The following is a 27,416-nucleotide window of genomic DNA, read 5'->3' as shown; positions in this document are numbered from 1 at the left end:
GGGTTATTCTAAGTTTAGAGCACTAAAAGCCTGAAACACAATATAAAGTGGACCTCAAATTTATTTTCAATTGGATTGCTCTCTCACAGGGATTTGTGACAACCGATGCTGAACAAATACACAACTATCAGCCTTCTACTGTAAAAACAGCAGCCTTTTACAATTTATTGTTTCAAAATATGTTTTTGTTGTAAGAGTATCAGAATGTATATATAAGGCATACAAAATGACATTTGACATGCATAAAATTGCATTTCACACAAAATACTATATCCATATCAGAGGGTAAAGGCACACTGGTCAAGTTTTGGCTTTAAGACAGACTTATCTTGCAAATTACTTCCAGAAGGAGTGACTTCTGGTTTCTCCAAAGATTTAATTGTTCGTTTTAAAGCTTTTCCATATAAGCCATGTGAGTAGAATTCTCTGATGAATCACTCTACTCACATTGGCAGCTTTTTATCTGAAATTTTACATCATCATTGTGCTCAACGTCAGAAGCGCTCCACTGAGTCCAGTCATCGAGTTGACAATTAAATAAAGGACATCTGTCCAGCCTCCACTGTCTCATTTTAGCTCCATAATCCTTCTGCCTCTCATTATTAAAACATTACTGGAACAAAGTATCACAAAACACATTACACCATTTGGGAAACTAAATTACCAAGAATACAGAAATAAGCAGTTGGACACTTCATCAGGTGCATCTAAAAAAAACTAATTAGGAGTTGTATAAAAATAAGATACAAATAAATATAACATTCAGTTTCTATTGATACTGTCTAAATTATTTAACAATACATTACTAATTCTACTGCAGTGCAAGAAGTGTCTACTTTTTTCCTTCTCATATGGCTATTCAGGTAAAATACAAATTGCTCTCGATAAGATGCAGTACACCACTGCACACTGTACAGAAACTATAACACAATAAAACAATGTTACATGAAGTAATAGTGGTCTAAATTGTTGTTTATGGCCATTTCAACTTGGCCAAATGAAGTGTGATTAAAAGAAAACATACTGTATGTAGACTTTTTATAAATTGTCGACAGCCCCTAAAACACATAGCTGGACTTTCATTAGGGTAAAGTGAGGCACAGTTGGAGACTAGTATGTATTGTTTTTTTGTTTGTTTTTAATTGTCATGGTCTAACAATTAATTTTCAGTCAAATTTGTCTTCAAGCGTGAATAGAAAAATTAAGTTTGCATTATTTTTTTTTTCAGAGATACACATTTGCATATTTTAAAACTGGTATTTTATACATTTATGTTAATTGAAAAAAAAGTCTGCAGCGTCCTTCTCTCTGGATTTGTCTCCTTATTTTGTAAATTATATATATATATAAATATATATATATATATATATATATATATATCCCTTCTTTGCCCCATCTTGTAACTCCAATTAGATTTTTAAGAAAATACTGCGCCTGAGGAAGAACAACCAATCAGACAGCAGGCGTGACTGACAAGGTGTCAATCATTTGCCTTACAATCATGGGCACAGTTGTAGCAGGTCACTGACACAGCTTTGCGCTGAACTTTTACCTTGGGCTTCAGGAGCTCTTTTGAAACAATGGTTGAATAAACACCGAGTGGAAATAAAACAAATGCCTATCTCTTGTTTGCTGACAACTGGGCATAAACTAACAAATGCAGGGACAAGGGACCTCGGGCAGCTGAGGAGCCAGAATTGTGGAATGGAATGTTGAATTAGCAATATTTCTGCTCGACTGGTTAGTTTTTTTATTTTTAATTGATTGTATATTCCAAAAAATAGAACTTTACACCGATAACATTTAGTGTTATGGTAACACTCTTGTATGACTAAGTCATGCTAACATCATAGCAGCCGTGGCTAACGTCGGCTGGTTTACAGTGCTAATGCTAGCTTAGTGTTGCTAGTGCTACTATTTTGTTGAAGCTGGACAGGGTTCTCTGTGACTATTTATCACAATTATGCACTTTCAGAATCACATGCCTTTATGAATGGTCATTCCCCTCAGAGTCATGCTCATGAACAATCAGGGAAGGGTGCAGATTTAGCCAGAGACTCAAGGGCTGAGAGTGATAAGTGAAGCAAGGCTACATTAAAATCTTGCTAAACTGCAAACTATCTCTTTAAGCATGTACAGGAAGATGGCTCTTTTATTCTATCATGTTTATCATGGACCAAAGAAAACACAAAATATTGCAATGAGTGAACCAATTGAAACCAGATTCCCCCCCAAAAAATGCATGGACTGTAAATAACTCAATTTGATTTTGAAAAAATTGATTAACACACCCAGATTATTCATTTTGAAGCCAAATTCCTCTTGCATGCATACTCTACCATGACTGTTACTGAAAATACAATATAATCTGACTCAGGGAAAAACAACAACAACACTAACAACAAACACAACAGCCAAAAGCTTTGAGCTTAACTAATACTCGCACAACCCAAAGCAGAGTTGGAACTGGCCCTTTAAGTGGTCAGAATGTCACAGATTGGCCAGATGTTTAAATGCATTTAGGTTTTTCTGCTGGGGCGGGTTAGCTTTAGTGGAAGGTCCAGATCAGTAGCTTGACCACAGCCTCACACACACACACACACACACACACACACACACACTCTGAGAAGAGACAACATGAGTACAGTTTCAGAATCTTTGGTTGGAAGTAGCAGATCCCTGTCTGTAGCCAAGAGACACAAGAGTGTCAGGAAGAATTCCAGGAGGATTTATTCAGCCTACCAGGATCATGATCACAGGTGAGCGAACACCAAATTGTCCTCCCACCGATGAGTACACAATTCCACATATAACAAATCTAGCCACTAAAAATACAAGTTGTTTCCTCTGAGCTAAATGTAATCATATACTGTAAACTATTCTGGCATGCTCTATACTCTATGGATTTCTGTTCTCATTTGTGACCACTGTAATAGACTCGTTTAGTGTGCGATCTCTCCAAATAATAACTGAATTATAATAAGCAATAACTAAAGTATAGAGCACATAAAATGAAAATATTACTCTACTGAATAATGATGAAAAAAGTGTCATTCAGTTTAATATATAAAGAGTTATATTCATAAATGAGATAAACGCAAAAAAAGCACACACTATTAAAGTGTGCAGGTATATACCCTATTTTGTTTTTCTTAAACATGTTCAGACTGAACCAGTTAATGGCTTTTAAATGGTCTTTTTTGAATCAGGATAATCAAAAGGGATTTATAACATACTCTCTCATTCGTCTGTGAAATGTGAAAATATGTGAAATGAAAATAAAAATAAAAATCTCTCAAACAAATAGCTCAAGCTACCGCCCACAAGTAAAAATTATATATATATATATATATATATACAAACACACACACACATAATACATACACACACATAATATATATATATATATATATATATATATATATATATATATATATATATATATATAGTGTTAAACCATTAGATTTATCCGTCACTTCTGTTTTGCTTGGAGCTTCCATTGCCAATTCCCCCAAGCCTGCAGTTGCTTACACTACTTGTAGGCATCATGTAACAATTTGTAATTAGGCTCCAAAATAACCTGCTGTCATTGTTTTTGTTCTGGGAAAAGGTTGAAAAAAATGTAATCGCTGGAGGGGGAGTGAAAGTGCATCCTGTATTAGCAGTGAATGCTTGCTTGTTGGTTGTCTCATGTCAACAACATTGCTGGTTGTCTCATGTCAACTCATAGACAGGCTACAATAAGCTACAGCACAGCCCGATAGGTGGTGGTAATACACATTATAAAGAGGCTTCAAAGTTGTTGTTGGAATTTACAGCATGCAGTCCAAAACACAAATGCATGTTAGCGTCTTCAGAGTGCCTTTTTGTTTCTTTTACAAATGGTCCTTCTTTGTCACTCAAGCTGTCTTTACCATTAATGCAGCTGGAGATAGTATCATTATGTTGTTGCAATACACATGAGGGATCTTGGAGTTAAAGTGTCAGGATGAGGCAGCCATTTTCTATTCACACAACAGTATCCATCCATCCATTTTCTGAGCCGCTTCTCCTCACCAGGGTCACGGGCGTGCTGGAGCCTATCCCAGCTGTCATCGGGCACGAGGCGGGGTACACCCTGAACTGGTTGCCAGCCAATCGCAGGGCACCTACAAACAAACAACCATTCGCACTCACATTCACACCTACGGGCAATTTAGAGTCTCCAATGCATGCATGTTTTTGGGATGTGGGAGGAAACCGGAGTGCCCGGAGAAAACCCACACAGGCACGGGGAGAACATGCAAACTCCACACAGGCGGGGCCGGGGATTGAACTGTGAGGCTGACGCTCTAACCAGTCGGCCACCGTGCCGCCTCACACAATGGCACACAACAAAATAAAAGGTGTTATTTCTGAGCTATGAATGAATATGTTTCAATTTGTGAATGTGTCGGATCTATTGCATGTCTTTACTGCTGTTCTGATTGTATGAGACAAGAGTAAAATGGATTTAATGAGTCGTTAGGATCATTTAAGCACAATTTTTATTAAGCTGTTTGTCTCTACCATAATGCTCTTTTGTCTTTACTGTTATGCAAGAAGTGTATTTCAGTGGGCCACCACCATTTGCTCTATCAATAAGGCTCGCATTTACTACGAATGGCAAAAATTTAAAATCGTCAATAACTTTTAAAATATGACTTCCAGTGTGGCTGTTTCAGCATGGCAGACATTTACCCCATATACAACCAATTTAAAAAATGTGCCTTTTTTTTTTTTTTTTTTTTAACCATCATTGGTCAAATTGTATCAAAATGACCCGTAAAGTATATGCTCATGTTGGGTCCCAACCATAACTGAGGACCATATCCAAATTGTTTCAACAAGGTTTTGATTGGTCAAGCTCTTCTAACTTTACTTATACTCTCTCTAAAGGCCTTAATGTACGGAGCCCCCCTGGTGCCAAGGTATGAGAAAAATAAAATTCATTGATAATCTGTTCCCTCAATTTAGTAATCCGTTCCCTCAGTTTAGTAAACTGTACCCTCAGTTTAGTAATCTGTACCCTCAGTTTAGTAAACTGTACCCTCAGTTTAGTAATCCGTACCCTCAATTTAGTACTGTGTTTAGGAAACACGCAGGCTAATTGTAGCCAGTCCTGCTAGTACTCCTATATAATGATCAACCCCCTCGAACTACAGCAATATTGCCTTTCAGTTGAAAAAATGGGATGTAGGATATATCACGACATGACAATTTATACACAGAATTCACATGAGTAAGAATATAACATACAAATAGAATTTACTTCACTTGACAGATATACGTAGGTATACGGAGCCTCAGACATTTGCTAAAATTAGGGTACGGATTACTAAACTGAGGGTACAGTTTACTAAACTGAGGGAACGGATTACTAAACTGAGGGAACAGATTATCAATGAATTTAATTTTTCTCATACCTTGGCACCAGGAGGGCTCCGTATTAATGTGATATTTTTGGTGGATTGTTAACAAATTATAAAGGAGGAAACTATTGGGTATAACTCCACTTCATTTTATTCTGCAGTTCCTCTGATGAAGAAGACAAAGCAGATGAAAGGGTGGACAGTGATGATCCAGAGGAGATGTTTCAGAACATTCAGTATCAGAAGGAGATAATTGCCAACATTCGGACAAGACCCTGGCCAATGAGACGCAAGCTCAAAGTCTTGAAGTATATCTTCTTTAATAAATGTTTGGGATTAAGCCTACCTCTCTTTTTTACAGTTAACATCAGTATTTTTAAGTACAGCTTGTTGTTATTATTATTATTATTGGTTAATTATGCAATATTATGTTAATTTATAGATGTACTGTGTGTGTGTGTGTGTGTGTGTGTATATATATATATATATATATATTTATATATATATATAGTTATTCATACAAAAGGATTAGCAGTAATACATAAAATAATTCACTATTAACTTTCTATTACAATGTTGATCATGCTTTTTTTGTTTTTGAAGATGAAAATTTAAAAAAAACAGTCTAAATAAAAATATATCAGTAATTTTTATAGCACCACTACCTCAAAATGCATAAAATGGCCTGGCCATTTGTATTTACTTTGTTGACAATGGAAATACTATTTTCATTTTGTCTCAAATTATAATTATTGCTATTAAATTTACATTGAAAAGTCCACAATTTAACCGAAAGAACAATACAGTTTGTGTGCGATTTAGCACAACCAACTATTTGTGGCTGTCTGCCCTCTTTGAAAATTTATAAATGTAAAATAAGTGCCCTTAAAATGTATGTAGTAATTAAGTGATAAGTCTTAAGACGCAAGTAAAAACTGTTACATTTGACTAAACGTAAGCGGCAAACTGAATAGCACACATCATTAAGAGAGGGCATTTGATAAGATAGAGAACTTCTCAGATGTGCTGAGTATGTGCCATTGAGAGGAGGTTTTATATGGGCAGTTTGTTATGACTGCAGAAGTTTATTACCCCCATCAAGTATGGGAAGCAATTCTGCATTTTTACAACCCTTTAATCTCAAGCTTAATGTGTGGGATCACTTCCACTGCAATAATAGCTCATATATTATTCCACAAGTCCCAGATTTAAGCCCCATTTTCGTCAGTGTTTTTTAAGCACATTGCCTTTAAGAAGTGCTCTTAACATTGCCGTACAGCCCTCATCATATGTCCCATAGTATATAATATATATATATATATATATATATATATATGTGTGTGTTTTTATTTAGCAGTGATTAATATCTGCAGTGGTCAATATCTGTCTCAGAGCCAAGCCTATTTAATTGAAGTACAAATGGAAATTAATCAGTTACAATTTTATACAGTACATGGCCAGTGATTTAAAATGATATAATTGATGAAAACGTACAAATTAATTTTGAATGTAACATAACAACATAACAACAGGTATGCTAATTACTGAACAACGCAAGTGAAAAAAATGCCAGTTGCCAGAATGATGGGTAGTTGGTATAACAGACCGTTTATTTTTCTTTCTTTATACACACCTTTCATCAGGCCCCTGTACAGATAATTCTGATGTCTGACATGGAGGGCATTTATTTGAATTCTTGTGAGAATTCTGATCTGCGACGCACACAAGCCTATGGCAAAAAGTTTTTACATTTAACAACTATGACTGCATATGAATTGCAGATACTCTATGTGTAATTCAGTTTTGCCCAGTCAAAAAGAACAGATATCCGCAAATATATTCTTCCTAGCCACAAGTTTCATTTCAGATATTGGCAATGTCATTTTGCCTACAAGAAATGATGTCACTTTTGCCATTCATGTGTATGGGGTTTTTCATTACAAATATCTACAGTTCAGTTGCAGATACAGTAATATGTGCTATGTTAATTATTGATATCTGCACCTGAATTGTAGATATCTGTAACTCCGACTTGAGATATCTACAATTTGATTCAGACTATTTATAATTTCAGTTGAAGATATGCTTAATTCACTTCAATTCAAGATATCATAACTCATAGGTGTGGTTATTGGGGACTGTCACTACTACTAAGAAATAGTTTTTATATGCTGTAGATCTTTTCTAGCTCTGTAAAGATGCAAATAAATGATAATTATACTTTCATAAGACAGGGTTAATGAAGATCATTTAAAATATAAATGGTTTCCTCCACACTCTACTCCATGTTAAGGTGTGATTTGTGAACATATCGCATTAATGATCCTCAAGTAACTGCGTTAAAAAGCTTACTACAGATTGCTCTTGCTTTTGTTCTGAATGTGGAGCTGCGATTTGGCTGTTGCCCTCGTGGGATACAGGGCCCCTGGCCAAAAATCCTTAACTATTTGTCTTATCACCGTTAACAGAAAGCTATGATGTGGCAGTTTTTCTCAATAACTATAATATATAAAAACATATAATTGATTGATTTTAGCATGTTTGAATAAAGTTGAAGAATTTAAAAGTGGCCCTTACATCCTTCGACTTTCAAAAACGTTTTGACACCCCTGTCTTAAATAAGATTTAACTAGGAAATATGACATAGATATCGCAAACTGAGCACCTGCTTTCTATAAATAAAATATCTAACTATCTGTGCACGTCTCTGCCAATGTGAAAAAGTGCAATTTACAGTGTCAGTGTATTGATTTGAGAATTATGTCTAATGTATTTTATTTGTATTCTATCTATGCGTAGGACATACCAAAAAAGTAATGCACTGTTGCTTTTTGAAACCTACCTTTCTCTCAGGGAACTTGGAAAAAATATATATGATACATCATATTTACTATGTACAATTACTGCCAAATATCTAGGTGTTGTGATGGCAAAATATAACATTTGCAGTATAAATACATTTCATCACTTAATCATCCTACACAAGGAACTTTAATTTACACTCTGAGAAAAAAGTTCATGATGGAAGGGATGCCACCTTGAAAACCATAACCACAGAACTATCATATCATTGTTCAATCATATTGTATCATGTTTTATATAAATACATTTGTAAGAACATAGAGCAGTTACACGTACAGGACCTTATAAATAATTCCTTCTATTGTTTTTTAAATACAGCATTTTAGGTTTAAACATGTTTAATGACCATTGTGTTGTATTTCCCAGGCATGCCAGAGAGATAGTACTGAAGTATGAGGGACGCCTGACAAGAACCAGAGGCTATCAAACAGCAGGAGCAGATGTATGTATACAACATTAAAATCACACTAGTATGATTTAATGTAGTGTATTAAATCATTTTGGATTTTGTATAATGAAAGACTGTAATTTAGGATTAAAAAAACAAAACAACAAAAAGACAATCATGTGTTACACAAAACAAAACATCCCTGAAAGTTGGACCAAATACTGTATATGGTAGAAGGGACTGATTGTTGGAATACTACTGAGATACCGAACTCGGGAAGGGACACAGATGCTGTCAACTTGTGACACGCCTTGGTTAATTGGAGGTTGTGTAAATCTGGGGTAGCGATGTCAACAAACTGTTTTCTGTTGGAAAAGTATAAGAGGATCCAGAAAAAGAGCTGAACTGGTGAGACCGAGGTGTTCAGATAAGCGGTTGAGGATGGATGCTGGATGATGGTTTTGAAAGCAGCAGAGCTATCAAGAACAATGAAGATAATTACGTTCCGAGTTGGCAGAGATGAGGAGGTCGTTTGTGATTTTGATCAGGGCTGTATGTGCCTTGGTTGGATTTATAGCCAGGTTGAAAGGGTCTACCATAGAACATACACCCTCCTTTGAAGGGTGAAATTATATATTTTTAAAAAGGCAGCTTGGTTCTCACCATGATAGTTGAATCATTAACTACCCTTGCTTTATAAATACTGTAAGACCATTACTCCAAAGTCCAAGCCGCCACGATCTTGCTTCAAAACTGTAATTGCTTCAGAAACAGATGAAAAAAGATGACGTTTACATGACAACAATGTTTTGGAGAGTGTTTTAAAAATAAATAAAAAATAAATAAATAAATAAAAATTGGGGGATAACAGTGTCAATTGTCAAATGTTTCTTCATTACACAGACCCTGGATATTTCTTTTCCCCTGTCTGTACTTCTGTACTCAATGAACCAACCGCTCGATGATATTTCCTTTAAGAAAAATAAAGGATTTTGTGACTGATCCTGACCCTAGAGTTGACACCAGTTATGTACATTATTTATGTTACCTTTATATTTCATTTCTAATGCTGTCACCATTCATCTCTGTTTAATCTAAATGTGTCTGGGAAGAGCAACTTAAGTAAATATGCCTTGCACACCAGCCGAATATTTGCTGAGAGAGGCTTTTTCAATAATTACCACTCTGCTGCAATATAATCTGATGAGCACAGCCATAATAATTAAAAAAGGAAGATTACCTCTGCCCGTTTCAGAATTTCTTGATCTACTTTAACTGTTTCTGTTTTATTCAGATAAATTTGGGCATAAGGAAGCTATGTTGTGCAATGCAGTCAGAGTAAATTTAGTGCCTGTTCTTATAGCGCTGTTTAATTACAGTCTTAAGGCTGCTCAGGCACCATTAGAATAAATTGTCTTTACCATCCAGTCTGGTGAGGAATAATTAATTTGCAGGTTGGCTTCTGGTTGACTGAAAACTCAGCATTGCCTGTGATGTCACCGTCAATCATAATTTCCAATTTATGCAGTCATATGTACTGTAGATTACAGTCCAGCCAAGTCAGCTTGAATAACGCTTCACAGTTGTGTTTTAACACAGCTGTTGAAAATTGAAATAAAAATCAGCAATTGTTCACGCTGGTCATTTTTACCATCTTCTCATGTGGTTCCAGTGGGTGTAGTATCAAAAGGAGCAAGAGCACGGTACTACTAATAGTACTACTGTTGTGCTCAAGACCACACTATCTGAGACCAAGACTTGCTGGAGACCGGAACTCACAGAGACCAAGACAAGACCAATGCTGTGTCCGAAATCAGTCACCTACGCCATTTTGTAGTGGTGTCCGAATGCTGAGTGATGAAATTCAGAACACTCTATAGTCCACTAAAAATTTCCTACAAAGTATAGCAAAAGTTAGTGACCAACCGATGGTCACTCATCGAGTTGTGTTAGACCATAATGAATTGCGTCTTGAGAGAAGAAGTTGAAGAATGGCGGGGCTAGATGTGTCGCAGAGGGAGTGAATTTTTCATATACTGTAAACCTTTCAACAAAGCTTTGATTGTTGGCATTTTTGTAGCAATATACAATAACAGTACATTTTAATAATGAGCAGCAATCTTTGTATTTATTTTTTTTACCCACTGCAACAGCCAGCATTTGCGACAGCTGTAACGTCATTAACAGAGTGCTGCAGTGTCCGACAGCTGTGATGAAGGAGCTCCCGTATAGTCCATTATATAGTGCATCCCTATATAAAATGATGTAGCGGGCCAGATCTGGCCCCCGGGCCTTGAGTTTGACACCTGATGTAGATGGCCATATAACTAAAAGCTATTATAAGGAAGCAGTTGTTGTCTCTAACCCTATTTTGTCATCCTGCAGATGCTGAAGAAAATGTCCCGAGTGTTTTATAACATTGTGGTTGTGTTTATTCCTTGGGAAGTGAGGATTAAGAAAATTGAAAGTAAGTCTTTTGTCACTTTTTGGTTAATATATATATATATATATATATATATATATATATATATATATATATGTATGTATATATATATATATATATATATATATATATATAGGTGCTATTGGTGCTATTTACATGAATATTTCACCAGATGTTGGGAACAACCCAAGTAATCCATACATAAAAAAGAAAGTAGAGCAAATAAGATTAGAAAAATTAAGTTATGTGAAATGAAAGTATTGAACACGCCAACTGGTATTTATTTAATCAGAATCAGAATCATCTTTATTTGCCAAGTATGTCAAAAACGCACGAGGAATTTGTCTCAGGTAGTTGGAGCCGCTCTAGTACGACAACAGTTGACAGAGAATACTTTTGAGACATAAAGACATTGAAAAAAACAGTCACTGAGCAATAAAAGGTTGCTAGTCATCTGGTAATGCCGGTCCAATTTATTTTTGTTTTTTTGGTTTTTGTTTAGTTGTTTTGTTACAATTGTGCAAAAAGTTGCAGAACCCTCTACCAATTAGAGCAGTTTGAATGACTAATAGAGCAATAGTCCGGTGCAATGACCATTGTGCAAATTGTGCCGAGACTTCAAGAAATGTATGCAGTTTAAATTGACTAGTAGTGCGATAATCTGGGACAATGTCGATTGTGCAAATGTTGTAGATACTACTCAGTCGATTGTGCAAATGGTGCAGATGCTACTCAGGCACATGAGTGGCCAGTATTGGTCAACAACAGATATGCAAATAGTGCAGCGTGGCGAGACGAACTACAGTGAGTGCACGAGTAATGTATAATTGGCCCAACAGAAATGTGACAACAAACTGAAGACCAAAAAATTGGCAGCATGTTGCAATGGAATTGTAGGTTAGCTGTTTAAGAAGTTGATGGCAAGGGGGAAGAAGCTGTTGGAATGTCTGCTAGTTTTAGTTTGCATTGTTCGGTCGCGCCTACCTGTTTCCACTTCGATATGCATCCTCTTTTGCCTGACGAAGTTGCTTAAGTTTGGCAGTGAACCACGGTTTGTTGTTATTGAATGTGCAAAATGACTTTGCTGGTACACACACCTATTCACAGAAACTGATATAGGATGTGACAGTGTCCGTATATTCATCCAGGCTGCGAGCTGAATTTTCAAAGACACACCAGTCTTTGCAGTCTAGACAGCTTTGAAGTTCTATCTTTGGTCCACGTTTTCATTGTTTTCACCGTAGGCTGCGCGGATTTAAGTTCTTGCCTGAATGTTTTATGTATGTATGAGGTGAATTAAGCAGTGATCAAACGAGCCCAGGGCTGCACACTGTATGCGTTTTTTAGCGTAGTATAGCAGTGGTCTAAAACGTTATTTTCCCTGGTAGGACAGTCAATGTACTGCTTGTATTTATGGAGTTTGTGGTTGAGTTTAGCTTTGTTAAAGTCCCAGAGAACAATGAGGGGTGAGTCTGGGTGTTTTTTTCCAATTTCGTTTACTTGTTCAGTGAACGTTATCAGTGCGGCATTCGTGTTAGCTAGAGGCGGAATGTAAAAAAGAAGCGAACTCACGAGGCAAGTAAAATGCTCACTAAACGGTTTAGGTCCTGAATACATGAATGAAATGCTAATGAAATATAAACACAATAGGGCTCTGAGATCGACAGACTCAGGTCGAATAGTGGCACACAGAGTCCAAAGCAAACATGGTGAAGCAGCATTAACTTTCGCATTTAGCTATTAGGCTGCATACAAATGGAATAAGTTGCCACCAGAAGTGACGTCAGCCCAAAGTGTGCATGTTTTTAAATCCAGGTTAAAAACTCTTCTCTTTTCCCATGCTTTTTAGAGCATTTCCACTTTTAAATGATATTTCTTGCACTGTACGCTGTTTTAATTGTATTTTTATTTTTTTCTTTGTTTTAAATGTTTCAAATTGTTTTTTTTTTTTAAATGCTTTTAATCGTGTGAAGCACATCGAGTTACCTTGTGTATGAAATGCGCTATATAAATAAATTTACTTTGCTTTGCTTTGCTTACAGTTCAAAAACTCTAAATGCGGGCTGCAGTGTGTGCTGAGCTCCGTGATGTCAGTACACCATTTTTCATTGATATAGAAGCATATGCCGCCGCCTTTTGTTTTCCCCAATAATTCCATGATGCGGTCTGCCCAGTGAAGATGGAAGCCGGGAAGCATAACTGCGCCTTCGGAGACGCGTTCACAAAGGGAAGTCTCCGTAAAGCACAGGACGGCGGAACGTCTGAAGTCATCACTGGTCTTTATCAGAAGATGAAGCTTGTCCATTTTGTTGGGTAGGGAGCGTAGATTCGCGAGGTGGATCGACGGAAACGCCAATCTGTATCCTCTCTTGTGGATGCTGGCTCGCTTCCCTCTGTGGCGTCTGCTCCATCTCCATGCGCCATAGACCGCAGCCTCCCCCCGGTGAGTAACTCGGGGAAAAAATTGAGCGGATTTGCGAAAAGTTGGTGAAAGAAAGTCGACTCCCTGATGTTGAGCAAGTCTTCCCTTGTGTAAGTGAGTCGCGTAATGTCTCCAAAGACGAACGAAAAACACAAAAACATAGACAATACTAGAGAGCACATAACCAAGGCGTCCACTCGGGTAAGCACCATCTCAATCATGGACTACACTTAATACTATATATTTATATACAGACTATATATACTATACTTAATACTTTGTACAAAAGCCTTTGTTTGCAATGACAGCTTCAAGATGCCTCCTGTATGGAAAAACTAGTCGCATGAATTGCTCTGGTGTGATTTTGGCCCATTCCTCCACACAAGCAGTCTTCAAATCTTGAAGGTTCCATGGGCTTCTTTTATGGACATTGAGTTTCAGTTCTTTCCATAGATTTTCAATTGGTTTCAAGCCAGGTGATTGGCTGGGCCATTCTAGCAACTTCATTTTCTTTTTTTTTTTTAGTTTTAAACCAATTGCGAGTTTCCTTGGCAGTATGTTTTGGATCATTATCCTTTTTTTTTGTCCTGTTCGGCTGTTAGGTCGAGCAGAATAGAAAATCTGTATCACTTTTATGCCGGAACAGTTTTACTGTGTCACAGTGGCGTTTTTATGCTTCGGCTGTGGTATTATAATTGAGATTTATTGAGAATCAGACTTGATCAGTCGACCAGAACAAAGTTTATAGAAGGGGGAGAGAAACAAAGACAAAAGACAAAGCACGAATTGTAAACAGGATGAGAGAAGTAAATCATTACATTATCTACAACAATGAAACATTAAATATGAGTGTTGCATGGGGCTGTAGTCCTACACCCTGTGAGGGAAGGACAGGACAAGATAGAACAGGACAAGGACAGGAGAAGAAGCATGCAGGACAAGGGTTGTGAACCCGACTGTACAACTGAAGTGTGGTGGCATTAATTATGTGAATTATAAAAGTCAACAGGACGAGAGTATAAGTGCGGGGATACAGAAGCGATTTGCATATTCAGGAGTTATTTGTCGCAGTAAGTGCGTGACCATTGGTCACGCAGTAAGTGCGTGACCAATGGGAGCATTGTGGCTGATAACTATTTTTGTGCCTGACAAGTTTAACAAATGTGAAAAGAGCATGTGAAAAAAGGCTGGATCGTCTTTATTTGGAGCGTAAACGTTGACAATTGTATACAGCTTGTTAAATATTGTAGCATGTATAATTATATATCGGCCTTCTGGATCTGCTTGAAGCACAGTATTATCAAATCTTAGCTCACTCACTTGTTGTTGCGTGAAGTCCAAGCTCTTTCTGAGTTCGGTGATCTCCTTGCGAAGCAAATCAAGTGCAATTGACAATTTCTTGTCGATTGAAAAGAGGACACTCGTGTGTATCTCTGTCTAATCAAGCAAATCCTCAGTTGAGGTGGAAGAATCTGTTTTTTTCCTCTTCAGTGGTAGTTCGACGCGTTGGCTCAGATCCTCCATGGCAAGACGAGCTGGTGTTGACATAGCTGCAGGGATAGCAAGTGGCTCTTTGTTACCGCTGCTCGCAAAGCTGGCGAAGGAAAAAAGAAAAATTTTATCTTGTATAGCTGTTTCTTTTTTTTTTTTCAAGACTGCAAAGGGCGCCGCCATGTTTTTCGTCTTCGGAAATCACGCAATCTCTCGCATTGTCACAGCATGCTCCCGCTAAGCCGTCCCTTTCATTATCTTGATGAAATGTCCACCCTCATTTCATTTTCATCATCCTCGTAAATGGCAGCAGATTTTTGTCAAGAATGTCTTGGTACACCCCTCCTTGAGCAGTCACCTTGTCGTGGTGGAGGGGTTTGTGTGTCCCAGTGATCCTAGGAGCTAAGTTGTCTGGGGCTTTATGCCCCTGGCAGGGTCACCCATGACAAACAGGTCCTAGGTGAGGGACCAGACAAAGCACGGCTCAAAGACCCCTAATGATGACGACAAACAATGGACTTCGTTTTCCCTTGCCCGGACGCGGGTCACCGGGGCCCCCCACTGGAGCCAGGCCTGGTGGTGGGGCTCCAAGGCGAGCACCTGGTGGCCAGGCCTGCACCCATGGGGCCCGGCCGGGCACAGCCCGAAAGGGTAACGTGGGTACCCCTTCCCATGGGCTCACCACCTGTGGGAGGGGCCATAGGGGTCGGGTGCAGTGTGAGCTAGGCGGTGGCCGAAGGCGGGGACCTTGGCGATCCAATCCCCGGCTACAGAAGCTTGGGCTCTGGTACCAGTCCTCTCGAGAGGGGTTGGACTCTCTTCCACTCTGGAGTTGCCCACGGTGAGAGGGCCCGAGCAGGTGTGGGTATACTTATTGCCCCCCGGCTCGGTGCCTGTACGTCGGGGTTCACCCCGGTGGATGAGAGGGTAGCCTCCCTGCGCCTTCGGGTGGGGGGACGGGTCCTGACTGTTGTTTGTGCCTATGCACCAAACAACAGTTCAGAGTACCCACCCTTTTTGGAGTCCTTGGAGGGGGTGCTGGAGAGCGCTCCCGCTGGGGATTCCATTGTTCTGTTGGGGGACGTCAATGCTCACGTGGGCAATGACAGTGAGACCTGGAAGGGCGTGATTGGGAGGAACGGCCCCCCCGATCAGAACCCGAGCGGTGTTCTGTTATTGGACTTCTGTGCTCGTCATGGATTGTCCATAACGAACACCATGTTCAAGCATAAGGGTGTCCACACGTGCACTTGGCACCAGGACACCCTAGGTCGCAGTTCGATGATCGACTTTGTGGTCGTGTCATCGGACTTGCGGCCACATGTCTTGGACACTCAGGTGAAGAGAGGAGCGGAGCTGTCAACTGATCACCACCTTGTGGTGAGTTAGCTCCGATGGTGGGGGAAGATGCCGGTCCGACGTGGTAGGCCCAAACGTATTGTGAGGGTCTGCTGGGAACGTCTGGCAGAATCCCCTGTCAGAAGGAGTTTCAACTCCCACCTCCGACAGAACTTTGCTCATGTTCCGGGGGAGGCTGGTGACATCGAGTCCGAGTGGACCATGTTCCACGCCTCCATTGCTGAGGCGGCCGACCGGAGCTGTGGCCGTAAGGTGGTCGGTGCCTGTCGTGGCGGCAATCCCCGAACCCGTTGGTGGACACCAACGGAGAGGGATGCCGTCAAGCTGAAGAAGGAGTCCTATTGGGCCTTTTTGGCCTGTGGGACTCCTGAGGCAGCTGATGGGTACCGGCTGGCCAAGCGGAATGCAGCTCTGGTGGTCGCTGAAGCAAAAACTCGGGTATGGGAGGAGTTCGGTGAGGCCATGGAGAAAGACTTCCGGACGGCTTCGAGGAAATTCTGGTCCACCATCCGACGTCTCAGGAGAGGAAAGCAGTGCACCACCAACACTGTGTATAGTGGGGATGGGGCGCTGCTGACCTCGACTCGGGACGTTGTGAGTCGGTGGGGAGAATACTTCGAAGACCTCCTCAATTCCACCGACACGCCTTCCCATGAGGAAGCAGAGTGTGGGTTCTCTGAGGCGGGCTCTCCTATCTCTGGGTTTGAGGTCACCGAGGTAGTTAAAAAGCTCCTCGGTGGCAGGGCCCCGGGGGTGGATGAGATTCGCCCGGAGTTCCTAAAGGCTCTGGATGTTGTGGGGCTGTCCTGGTTGACACGCCTCTGCAACATTGCGTGGACATCGGGGACAGTGCCTCTGGATTGGCAGACTGGGGTGGTGGTCCCCCTTTTTAAGAAGGGGGACCGGAGGGTGTGTTCCAACTACAGGGGGATCACACTGCTCAGCCTCCCTGGTAAGGTCTATTCAGGGTTGCTGGAGAGGAGGGTCCGTCGGGAAGTCGAATCTCAGATTCAGGAGGAGCAGTGTGGTTTTCGTCCTGGACGTGGAACAGTGGACCAGCTCTACTCCCTCGGCAGGGTCCTCGAGGATGCATGGGAGTTCGCCCAACCAGTCTACATGTGTTTTGTGGACTTGGAGGAGGCGTTCGACCGTGTCCCTCGGGGAGTCCTGTGGAGGGTGCTTCAGGAGTATGGGGTACCGAACCCCCTGATACGGGCTGTTCGGTCCCTGTACGACCGGAGTCAGAGCTTGGTCCGCATATCCGGCAGTAAGTCGGACTCATTCCCGGTGAGGGTTGGACTCTGCCAAGGCTGCCCTTTGTCGCCGATTCTGTTCATAACTTTTATGGACAGAATTTCTAGGCGCAGCCAAGGCGTAGAGCTGGTCCGGTTTGGTGGCCTCAGTATTGCATCTCTGCTTTTTGCTGATGATGTGGTTCTGTTGGCTTCATCAAACCGTGAGCTCCAACTCTCCCTGGAGCAGTTCGCAGCCGAGTGTGAAGCGGCTGGGATGAGAATCAGCACCTCCAAATCTGAGACCATGGTCCTCAGTCGGAAAAGGGTGGCATGCCCTCTCCGGGTCGGGGATGAGATCCTGCCCCAAGTGGAGGAGTTCAAGTATCTTGGGGTCTTGTTCACGAGTGAGGGAAGAATGGAACGGGAGATCGACAGACGGATCGGTGCAGCGTCTGCAGTGATGCGGACTTTGTATCGGTCCGTTGTGGTAAAGAAGGAGCTAAGCCGAAAGGCGAAGCTCTCAATTTACCGGTCGATCTTCGTTCCTACCCTCACCAATGAGGATCTTCGTTCCTACCCTCACCAAGATCCCGGATACAAGCGGCCGAAATGAGTTTCCTCCGCATGGTGTCCGGGCTCTCCCTTAGAGATAGGGTGAGAAGCTCGGTCATCCGGGAGGATCTCAGAGTAGAGCCGCTGCTCCTCCGCATTGAGAGGAGCCAGATGAGGTGGCTGGGGCATCTGATTCGGATGCCTCCCGGACGCCTCCCTGGTGAGGTGTTCCGGGCACGTCCCACCGGGAGGAGACCCCGGGGACGACCCAGGACACGCTGGAGAGACTACGTCCTTCGGCTGGCCTGGGAACGCCTCGGGATCCCTCCGGAAGAGCTGGATGAAGTGGCTGGGGAGAGGGAAGTCTGGGCGTCCCTGCTAAAGCTACTGCCCCCGCGACCCGACCCGGATAAGCGGTAGAAAATGGATGGATGGATGGAATGTCTTGGTACATTTGCCCATTCATCCTTCCTTCAATAATCTGAAGTTTACCAGTACCCATCCATCCATTTTCTGAGCCGCCTCTCCTCACAAGGGTCGCGGGCGTGCTGGAGCCTATCCCAGCTATCATCGGGCAGAGGCGGGGTACACCCTGAACTGGTTGCCAGCCAATCGCAGGGCACCTACAAACAAACAACCATTCGCACTCAAATTCACACATACCGGCAATTTAGAGTTGTCAATTAACCTACCATGCATGTTTTTGGGATGTGGGAGGAAACCCGAGTGCCCGGAGAAAACGCACGCAGGCACGGGGACAACATGCAAACTCTACACAGGCGGGGCCGGGGATGGAACCCCGGTACTCAGAACTGCGAGTCAGACGCTCTAACCAGTCCACCACCGTGCCGTTTACCAGTACCATTTGCTGAAAAGCGGCCCAACACCATCATGTTCCCACTTCCGAACTTCACTGTTGGTATGGTGTTCTAGGGTAATGTGCAGTGCCATTTCTCCTCCAAACATGGTGTGCATTATGCTGTTTAGACTGCACAGACTGGAGTGTCTTCACAATTAAACTGGCAGCCTGGATGAATATACGGACACTGTTACATCCCATGTCACTTTCTGTGAAGAGGTGTGTGTACCAACAAAGTCATTTTGCACGTTCAATAACAACAAGTCTGGTTCACTGCCGAACTTTAGCAACTTCACCAGGCTAAAGAGGGTGCATATCGAAGTGGGGATAGAGCCCTGTATAATTGCGCTAGAAACCAGCTGACTAAAAAAATTAACATCACAAAGAGAAATTATGCAGAAAAGCTTGAAGCTTGTAAAGCTTGTTTACAGCCAACGACTCAAAATAAATCTGGTGAGGATCACAATCGCTAACCAATTACGTGACCCCCCCCCCCCCCCCAACTGAGAACAATAAAGGACTAGCCGACGACTTGAACATCTTCTATTGCAGATTTGAAAAGGACACTTTCACACCCCACACCCACCCATTTTCACCACCAACCACCATCAGACCTCTGACACCCCCTCTTGTGTTGACAATTCATGAACAGGATCTGAGACACTTCTTCAAACAACAGAAGATCAACAAAACAGCAGGCCCAGACCTTGTGTCCCCATCCTGCCTCAAAGTCTGCGCGGACCAGCTCGCTCCAGTCTTCACAGATCTTCAATAGATCTCTGGAACTGTGCGAGGTACCATCCAGTTTCAAACACTCAACCATCATCCCAGTCCCCAAGAAACCTGCAATCTCAGGTCTGAATGACGACAAGCCTGTCGCCCTGACATCTGTAGTCTTGAAGTCCTTTGAACGCCTCGTGCTGGACCAGGTCCCCTGCTGGACCCCCTGCAGTTTGCCTACCGAGTAAACAGGTCTGTGGATGACGCAGTAAACATGGGACTGCACTTCATCCTAGAACACCTCGACGGCGCTGGGACCTACGCGAGGATCCTGTTCGTGGACTTCAGCTCTGCGTTCAACACTATCATCCCCGAACTCCTCTCCTCCAAGCTTCTCCAGCTCAGCGTCTTGCCTGCCATCTGCCAGTGCTGCTCTTCTCTCTTCTGCTCCTCTGTCTCTACATGGACTGCACCCCGGCTTTCAAACTCCTGAAGTTTGCAAACATCATCGGCCTCATCAAAGGCGATGAGTCTGTGTATTGACAGGAAGTGGTGCGGCTCGAGCTGTGGTGCGGCCGACACAACCTGGAACTGAACACGCTCAAGACTGTAGAGATGATCGTGGACTTCAGGAGGCATCCTTCGCCACAGCTGCCCTGTGTCAACCATCAAGACCTTCAAGTTCAAAACTGCTGAAAATATTGTCAGTTCCCCCCTACCCACCCTTGAGAACTTGCATGCTGCCAGAACTAAGACAAGAGCATGGGCAACCCTTCTAATTATTCTTTGTACTGATCTGTCAGAAATCTTGCGAGGAGCATCTGATCGAGGCATTTGGTGTTATGATTGGCTTTCCACTTAGGTATTATGGCCCCAACCGTGCTCACTGGAACATTCATAAGCTTAGATATGCACCTGTAACCAATGCCATCGTTATGTTTTGAAACAATTGAAACAATTAGTTTGCAATGGTAATTTGCAATGGTAATAATGAGATGTGTCTTGATTCACACCTTGGCAATGAGACCTTTTTGTAGGCCATCAATTTGTCATGAACGGAACAGAGGATAGGACCCAAAAATGCACGACTCCAAAACAAATGGACAGTTTCCAAAAAGAGAGGTTTAATAGACGGGCATAGGTCGGTACACAGGCAGGCAATCCAAGAAAGGCAACAGTATCCAAGAACATGAGGCAAAGAGGCAAGGTTGATAATCGGAACAGGGTCAAAGTCTTACTGTGAGTCTGTGACAAGGAATGCTGGAACGTGACGACAAGGTACAACGAACTGGCAACGAGAGGGAATGAGACACGAGGTTAAATACAATAGGTGATTAGGGTGAACGAGGCACAGGTGGTGAAGATGCTCACAGGAGCAGGTGTGTGTGAAACAGGGAGGGGAAGACAAAACCCGGAACACACACACACACACACATGACACAATTAGGACTGAACCAGCTGATATTCATTTGCACTGACAAGGGGCTGGATTTCTTTTTGATTATTGATAGATTTTAGGTGTTGTCTTGGCTTTCGATGCCTTCTTGCACCTCCCTTCATGTGTTCAATACTTTGACCCTGTCATTTCATATTATTACATACAACTTAATTTCTGATCTTATCTTTTCTACGTTCTTTGCATGTATGGATTACTTGGGTTTTTCCCAACATCTGGTGAAAATGTCATGTCAACAGCATCTTTAGAAAGTGATTTTGTGAGGAAAATGGTGGCGTGTTAAATACCTATTTAAGCTGCTATGTGTGTGTGTGTGTGTGTGTGTATATATATATATATATATATATATATACATATAATGTTCAAGAAATTCACTCTTTATATGCTTTATATTTTTGACGGTATGGATTTTGATGTTTGTTGCATAAAATTCTGATATAAATGTCTCCTCTGTGGTGAGGTCATTTTGGGTCGGGCGTCGCCTCCTACTTCATATTCCTTCGGTGGTTATTTGGGATCAACATTGTCCTCACCATTATGACTGGAGCATTCATAGTGTTACCAGAGGTCAGTATTATGTGCATATACATACATTAATACATTTCACAAATCTTTTTTTGATTTGCTGCAATATTTGAGGTCATCAATGGTTATGGAGTGAATGCCACTTCTTCAGTATTTTAATGTTATTTTAACATTACATACATGTCCAGGTACATTACCAACTCTATTACCATATTTTCTACTCGATCTCATACTATACCTATACCAGGCCGCAACAAAGGAGTGAGATGCATGTGGTACCATTGCAAACTGAGATACATTAACAAAAATGATGAATACAACAGCAAGCCCTAAATTTGTTCCTCCAACTGAAATGTAGTATGTGTGTGCATACCCCAAAGAAATCTCTATTCATCAAACGTGTGGGCGCCTATCACATGCGCAACGCTAATATGTGTTGATCAATCCCACCTGTTCTAAACTTCCACGCTCATGCACGCTGAGTGTCATTTACATTAAGAAACGCCTACAATTGACCATACTGTATATAGCAGCAACAATCCCTTTAAGGATGCGGGGATTGACTTCCCTCTCCAAAAAAGACGGAGGTGAAAATTAATATCCTGAGAATGACATAGACAAAACATTGACATTGAAAAACTTGTCAGAGAAGTGGAAATGTAACCCAGCTGTAATTTAACGGTATAGGTTACAGAAACAAACCAAAAAGTACTGCTTAGAAAAATTAATGCAGGTGTTATCAACAATAGGGGGGGGGGGGGGGGAAGACTTTAACCGCTGCTGTAAATTCTATTAGTCACAGAAAGGAGCATGAAGACTCAGAAATAAAAATATGTGGTTTGACCTCACACTCAATGCCAAAAAAAACTGTCACGGCCCACAGGTGAGAATTATCTTTAATTGGGGAAGGACAAGCAATTATTGATACCCGTATTGCAAGCATTAATTGGGACACTCATTATACTTGCAGTCAGCCATCCTCAACTACAGTTCCCAAGGTGCACTTCCACAGAGCTATTCTGTAGAATAATGAATTGTGGGTTCCTCCAAGCAATGCAGAGTGCAGATTATTTGTGCATTGATTGAATGGAATCCTTTCCTGTACATGTAAATAAATTAGTTGTGTGATGGTGCTGTAATTGAAATGTGGGTGCAATATATGGTTACAACTATATGTTTGGGAGACCCTTGTTTAATTTTGGCTTGTTTGTGATGCCATTAAGGCAACTGGATGTAAATTACAGCCAGGTAAAATAATTGGACGTTGGCAGGATTCGGCTTAGTGTCGATTGGAAAATGCAGCATATGTCTCCAATCTCTGGCTAAAATGTCTCGGTGGCTAAAAGTCTTAGTGAAGACAAGGGCTGGATGTGCACTCGAATGACTTCAGTCACCCTTTTAGTGCGTTCTATTTGTAGTTTGTGTTCTACCGCAAGATTTTGTGTCTACTCATGATCAGAGCTGTGTGTAAATTTACACACTTCCCCTTGCATACGTCCAACTTGATAAATCCAAGTCTTTGCCCGGAAATCTTCGTTCCATTCGCTCGCTTTGCACATACTTTTGGGCGTCTGTACGCTGAATAAATGAGCGCCCAGGAGTGGGGGACAGGTAGAAAGAGAGGAACAAAATTGATTGATTGATGGACTGGAAGAGGAATGAAAAACAATGTGTACAACAATAATTGTATTACCAAAAGTAATGCCATGTTAATTATTAGTAAAGATGGAAATAATTTTTTTACATCATAAATATTCATGTTATTGCTACTACTAAAATAATTATAACAGATGTACAGGTGCCTCTCAATCAATTTGAATTATGTCGCTAACATAACTTATTTTATTTCTTATAATTTAGATGTTTATAGTTTACAGTGGCGGCAAGGTGATCGACTGTTTAGTACACCCGCCTCACAATTGTGAGAACCTGGTTTCAAATCCGGCCACGCCTGTGTGCAGTTTGCATACTCTCCACGTGCCTGCGTGGGTTGTATCCAGGTACTCCAGTTTCCTCCTACATTCCAAAAACATGCACGGTAGATTGATTGAAGACTGTAAATTGCCTGTAGATGTGAACGTGAGTGCGATGGTTGTTTGTTTATATGTGCTCTGTGATTGGCTGGGGACCAGTTCAGGGGTTCACATAGAAAACAGGAAACCACAATGATTAGTAATGTTTATTGTTCACCATAGGAATGCATTTTGTAAAACAAAACAAAAATCATGTTTAGCAAATAAAATAAAAAAAGTACTAGGCCTACACATGTAATGGAAAAGGGATGTATTGAAACATATTATTCTGTACAGCACGGTATATAGTCATACTGTAAACATGTACATAATAAAAAAAGCAATTACCTGTTCTCTTGTCTGAATATTAAGACTATGGTGGACACTGAATTTGCTTAGGTTAGGCTGCAATCGCTGCATTCCCGCTTTCCTCATAGTCAAACTGTGGAGAAGAACATGATGGTCTCCGACAGTTGCATGTATTTCATCTGAAATACCTACAGTAATTGTCCGTTGCCTTAGACCTCCTCTCCAGGGACGTGCACAGACATTTTGAGGGGCAGGGGCTCAAGTGAGAAAAAGGGCACACCTTGTAATTTATTCATAAATAAATAATAGGACATTTCTGACTTACCTATTCATTTCAGAACTCTTATGCTCACATAATTGTTGAATACTCCACAGATTTCTAATATATATATATATATATATATATATATATATATATATATATATATATACATACACACATACATATATAATATATACAATCTTGCCACACACAATTTTTTCTACAGTATTGACTGGGTTTATCACACGAGTAAGCAAGAACAAAATAAGCTGTGACAATGTGTTTTGAATGCTACTAATTTCTAGTAACTGACTGCATCAGGGAGAGGGATATGAAATGGTGAAGTATTTTTTTTAAAATATAGCATCAAATGGGTTTATTTTTGTACAAAACAATTAATTATTTAATTAATTTCACGGTGGCCGACTGGTTAGAGCGTCAGCCTCACAGTTCTGAGGACCAGGGTTCAATCCCCGGCCCCGCCTGTGTGGAGTTTGCATGTTCTCCCCGTGCCTGCGTGGGTTTTCTCCAGGCACTCCGGTTTCCTCCCACATCCCAAAAACATGCATGAATTGGAGACTCTAAATTGCCCGTAGGTGTGACTGTGAGTGCGAATGGGTGTTTCTTTGTATGTGCCCTGCGATTGGCTGGCAATCAGTTCAGTGCGTACCCCGCCTCCTGCCCGATGAGAGCTGGGATAGGCTCCAGCACGCCCGCGACCCTAGTGAGGAGAAGCGGCTCAGAAAAATGGATGGATTAAAATAAATGCTACTCTGAATGAATCCTAATCTTCATACAAAAATGAAAAATACTGTTCTCTCCATAGGTAAGTAAGCAAACCTATATCCTCGAACAGCAATTAGGTCAATATATTGTTGAAGCAGTTAGATTATGAGGTACTGTTTGTAAATTGGCTCACACTGAAAATAACACCATTTTGTCACATTTAGCATCAAACAGTGTATAAAAAAAGTTATTATTTTTTTTAGAGTTACTTTTCTGCACATTTAGAACAATATTTGTCAACTTATACAGTTAACTCCAAATATTAAATGTTCAACCAAAATCTTAAATCTAAATGTTAAATACTGTATATCAAAATCTTAAATATACCGTAAATCCATCCATCCATCCATTTTCTGAGCCGCTTCTCCTCACTAGGGTCGCGGGCGTGCTGGAGTCCATCCCAGTTATCATCGGGCAGGAGGCGGGGTACACCCTGAACTGGTTGCCAGCCAATCGCAGGGCAGATACAAACAAACAACCATTCGCACTCACATTCACACCTATGGACAATTTAGAGTTGTCAGTCAACCTACCATGCATGTTTTTGGGATGTCGGAGGAAACCGGAGTGCCCGGAGAAAACTGTACTGTAAATGTTGAATGTAAATTTAAATACTAAATAATCTTAAATATATATCTAAATATAAATCTTAAATATATATATCCATCCATCCATCCATTTTCTGAGCCGCTTCTCCTCACTAGGGTCACGGGCATGCTGGAGCCTATCCCAGTTATCATCGGGCGGGAGGCGGGGTACACCCTAAACTGGTTGCCAGCCAATCGCAGGGCACATACAAACAAACAACCATTCACACTCACATTCACACATACGGGCAATTTAGAGTTGTCAATCAACCTACCATGCATCTTTTTGGGATGTGGGAGGAAACCAGAGTGCCCGGATAAAACTATACTCTAAATGTTGAATGTAAATTTAAATACTAAATCATCTTAAATATATATATATATATATATATATATATATATATATATATATAAACTTTAAATATAAATATTAAATATTAATTTAAATGTTAAATATATGCCTTAATATCAATATTAAATGCAAATGTTAAACATTATATCGAAGAACCAACCAGAGACAGGTGCTTCGTACTGGCCTGCCTGCCTCAGAGTGCTTGCTTGCTGGCCGCGAAAAAGCCGAAATCAACCCTGGAGATGGACTTGGATAAATAAGTAGCAAAGGAGATTCTTCCCTCCCTGCACTCCCAGCTTCAGCGACGGCCACACGAATGGCTGCTTTCTGCTTCTGTTGTCCAGTGCTAAAGGTGGACAACGATGGATGTCAGATGACCTGACCAGGGCTGTGTTAGCTAGCCAGCTTGTTTGTTCGTGTGCTTGTGAAAGGAGGCCGAAGTTCCACCCAACGAGGATTTACAGCACTGAGACGTCCAAACCAACTTGGGTTATACCTTTGCCCACTGTACAGAATGGACCGTACAGAATGGACCTTGCTTAAAGTGACCTTTTAAACTAAAAGAAAACTTTCCGGAGGGTGAAGCAGCAGCTTCCAGCTGCACTCAGTCATAAGCCATTGCAGGACAGTGCCGAGGCGACACTTCGTAAAAGTGACACTAAACACACAATGTACTCATCACATAAAGTTTCCCTAACTGGTTTATTATTTCAGGTAGTGATCATCTATGTCTAAGGGTCCATTTCCCTGTGTAAGATTTTTTTTTTTTTAAATAAAATTTTTTTACACTACAAAACACAGCTTTTTGGAGAAGTATTTCAGTTTCTTGGCAATGTGGTTTTGCATATTAGCTAAATATTTAGATCAACCCAAAACATTTAGATTTGACTTTTAACATTTAGATTTAATATTTATATTTAGATATATATTCTACATTTAGAGTTCAAATTTATATTTACTTTTAAGATTTTAAGATTGAAATATTTATTTTGATTTAAGATTATTATTTAGATAAATATTGAACATGTAGATTTAGTATTTGTATTTAAATTTACATTCAAGATTTATATTTATATTTAGATATATAACGTATTTAGCATTTAAATTTGAGGTTTAGGTGTAACATTTAATATTTGGTGTTAACTATTTAAGTTAAATATAGTTCTAATTGTGCAGAAAAGTGACTAAATTTTTTTTTTAAATTTGAAACACTGTTTGAAGCTATAAGTAAAAAACTGCTGTTATTTTCAGTGTCAGCCGCTTTACAAACCCCATATTAGGTTCAGTGCATTCCACTCTCCTGCTTATTTCGTAAATTTTCGTGGAAAAAAAAACTGACGAGACATTGAAAATCATTGCAAACAATTTGAGAAAATGCAAAAAAATGCAACTTTTGCAAAGGTCTT

At 40.8% G+C, this 27,416-nt stretch overlaps 1 protein-coding gene across 1 annotated transcript in view; it reads left to right on the top strand.

The window, feature by feature from the left end:
- The first annotated feature begins 2,637 nt into the window (after positions 1 to 2,637).
- Positions 2,638 to 27,416, top strand: part of LOC133399216 (transmembrane channel-like protein 3) — an 83,663-nt gene continuing 58,884 nt past the window's right edge. The window contains exons 1-5 of the mRNA XM_061670577.1: positions 2,638 to 2,759; positions 5,552 to 5,698; positions 8,619 to 8,694; positions 11,026 to 11,107; positions 21,638 to 21,744. Coding sequence (XP_061526561.1) covers positions 2,638 to 2,759; positions 5,552 to 5,698; positions 8,619 to 8,694; positions 11,026 to 11,107; positions 21,638 to 21,744 — 534 coding nt within the window. The remainder of the gene's footprint in view (positions 2,760 to 5,551; positions 5,699 to 8,618; positions 8,695 to 11,025; positions 11,108 to 21,637; positions 21,745 to 27,416) is intronic.

Source organism: Phycodurus eques, chromosome 2 (assembly GCF_024500275.1).
Source record: "Phycodurus eques isolate BA_2022a chromosome 2, UOR_Pequ_1.1, whole genome shotgun sequence".
Taxonomy (NCBI): Eukaryota; Metazoa; Chordata; class Actinopteri; order Syngnathiformes; family Syngnathidae; genus Phycodurus; species Phycodurus eques.
Note: the sequence above shows the minus strand (reverse complement) of the source record. Positions and strands in the feature narration are given on the sequence as shown.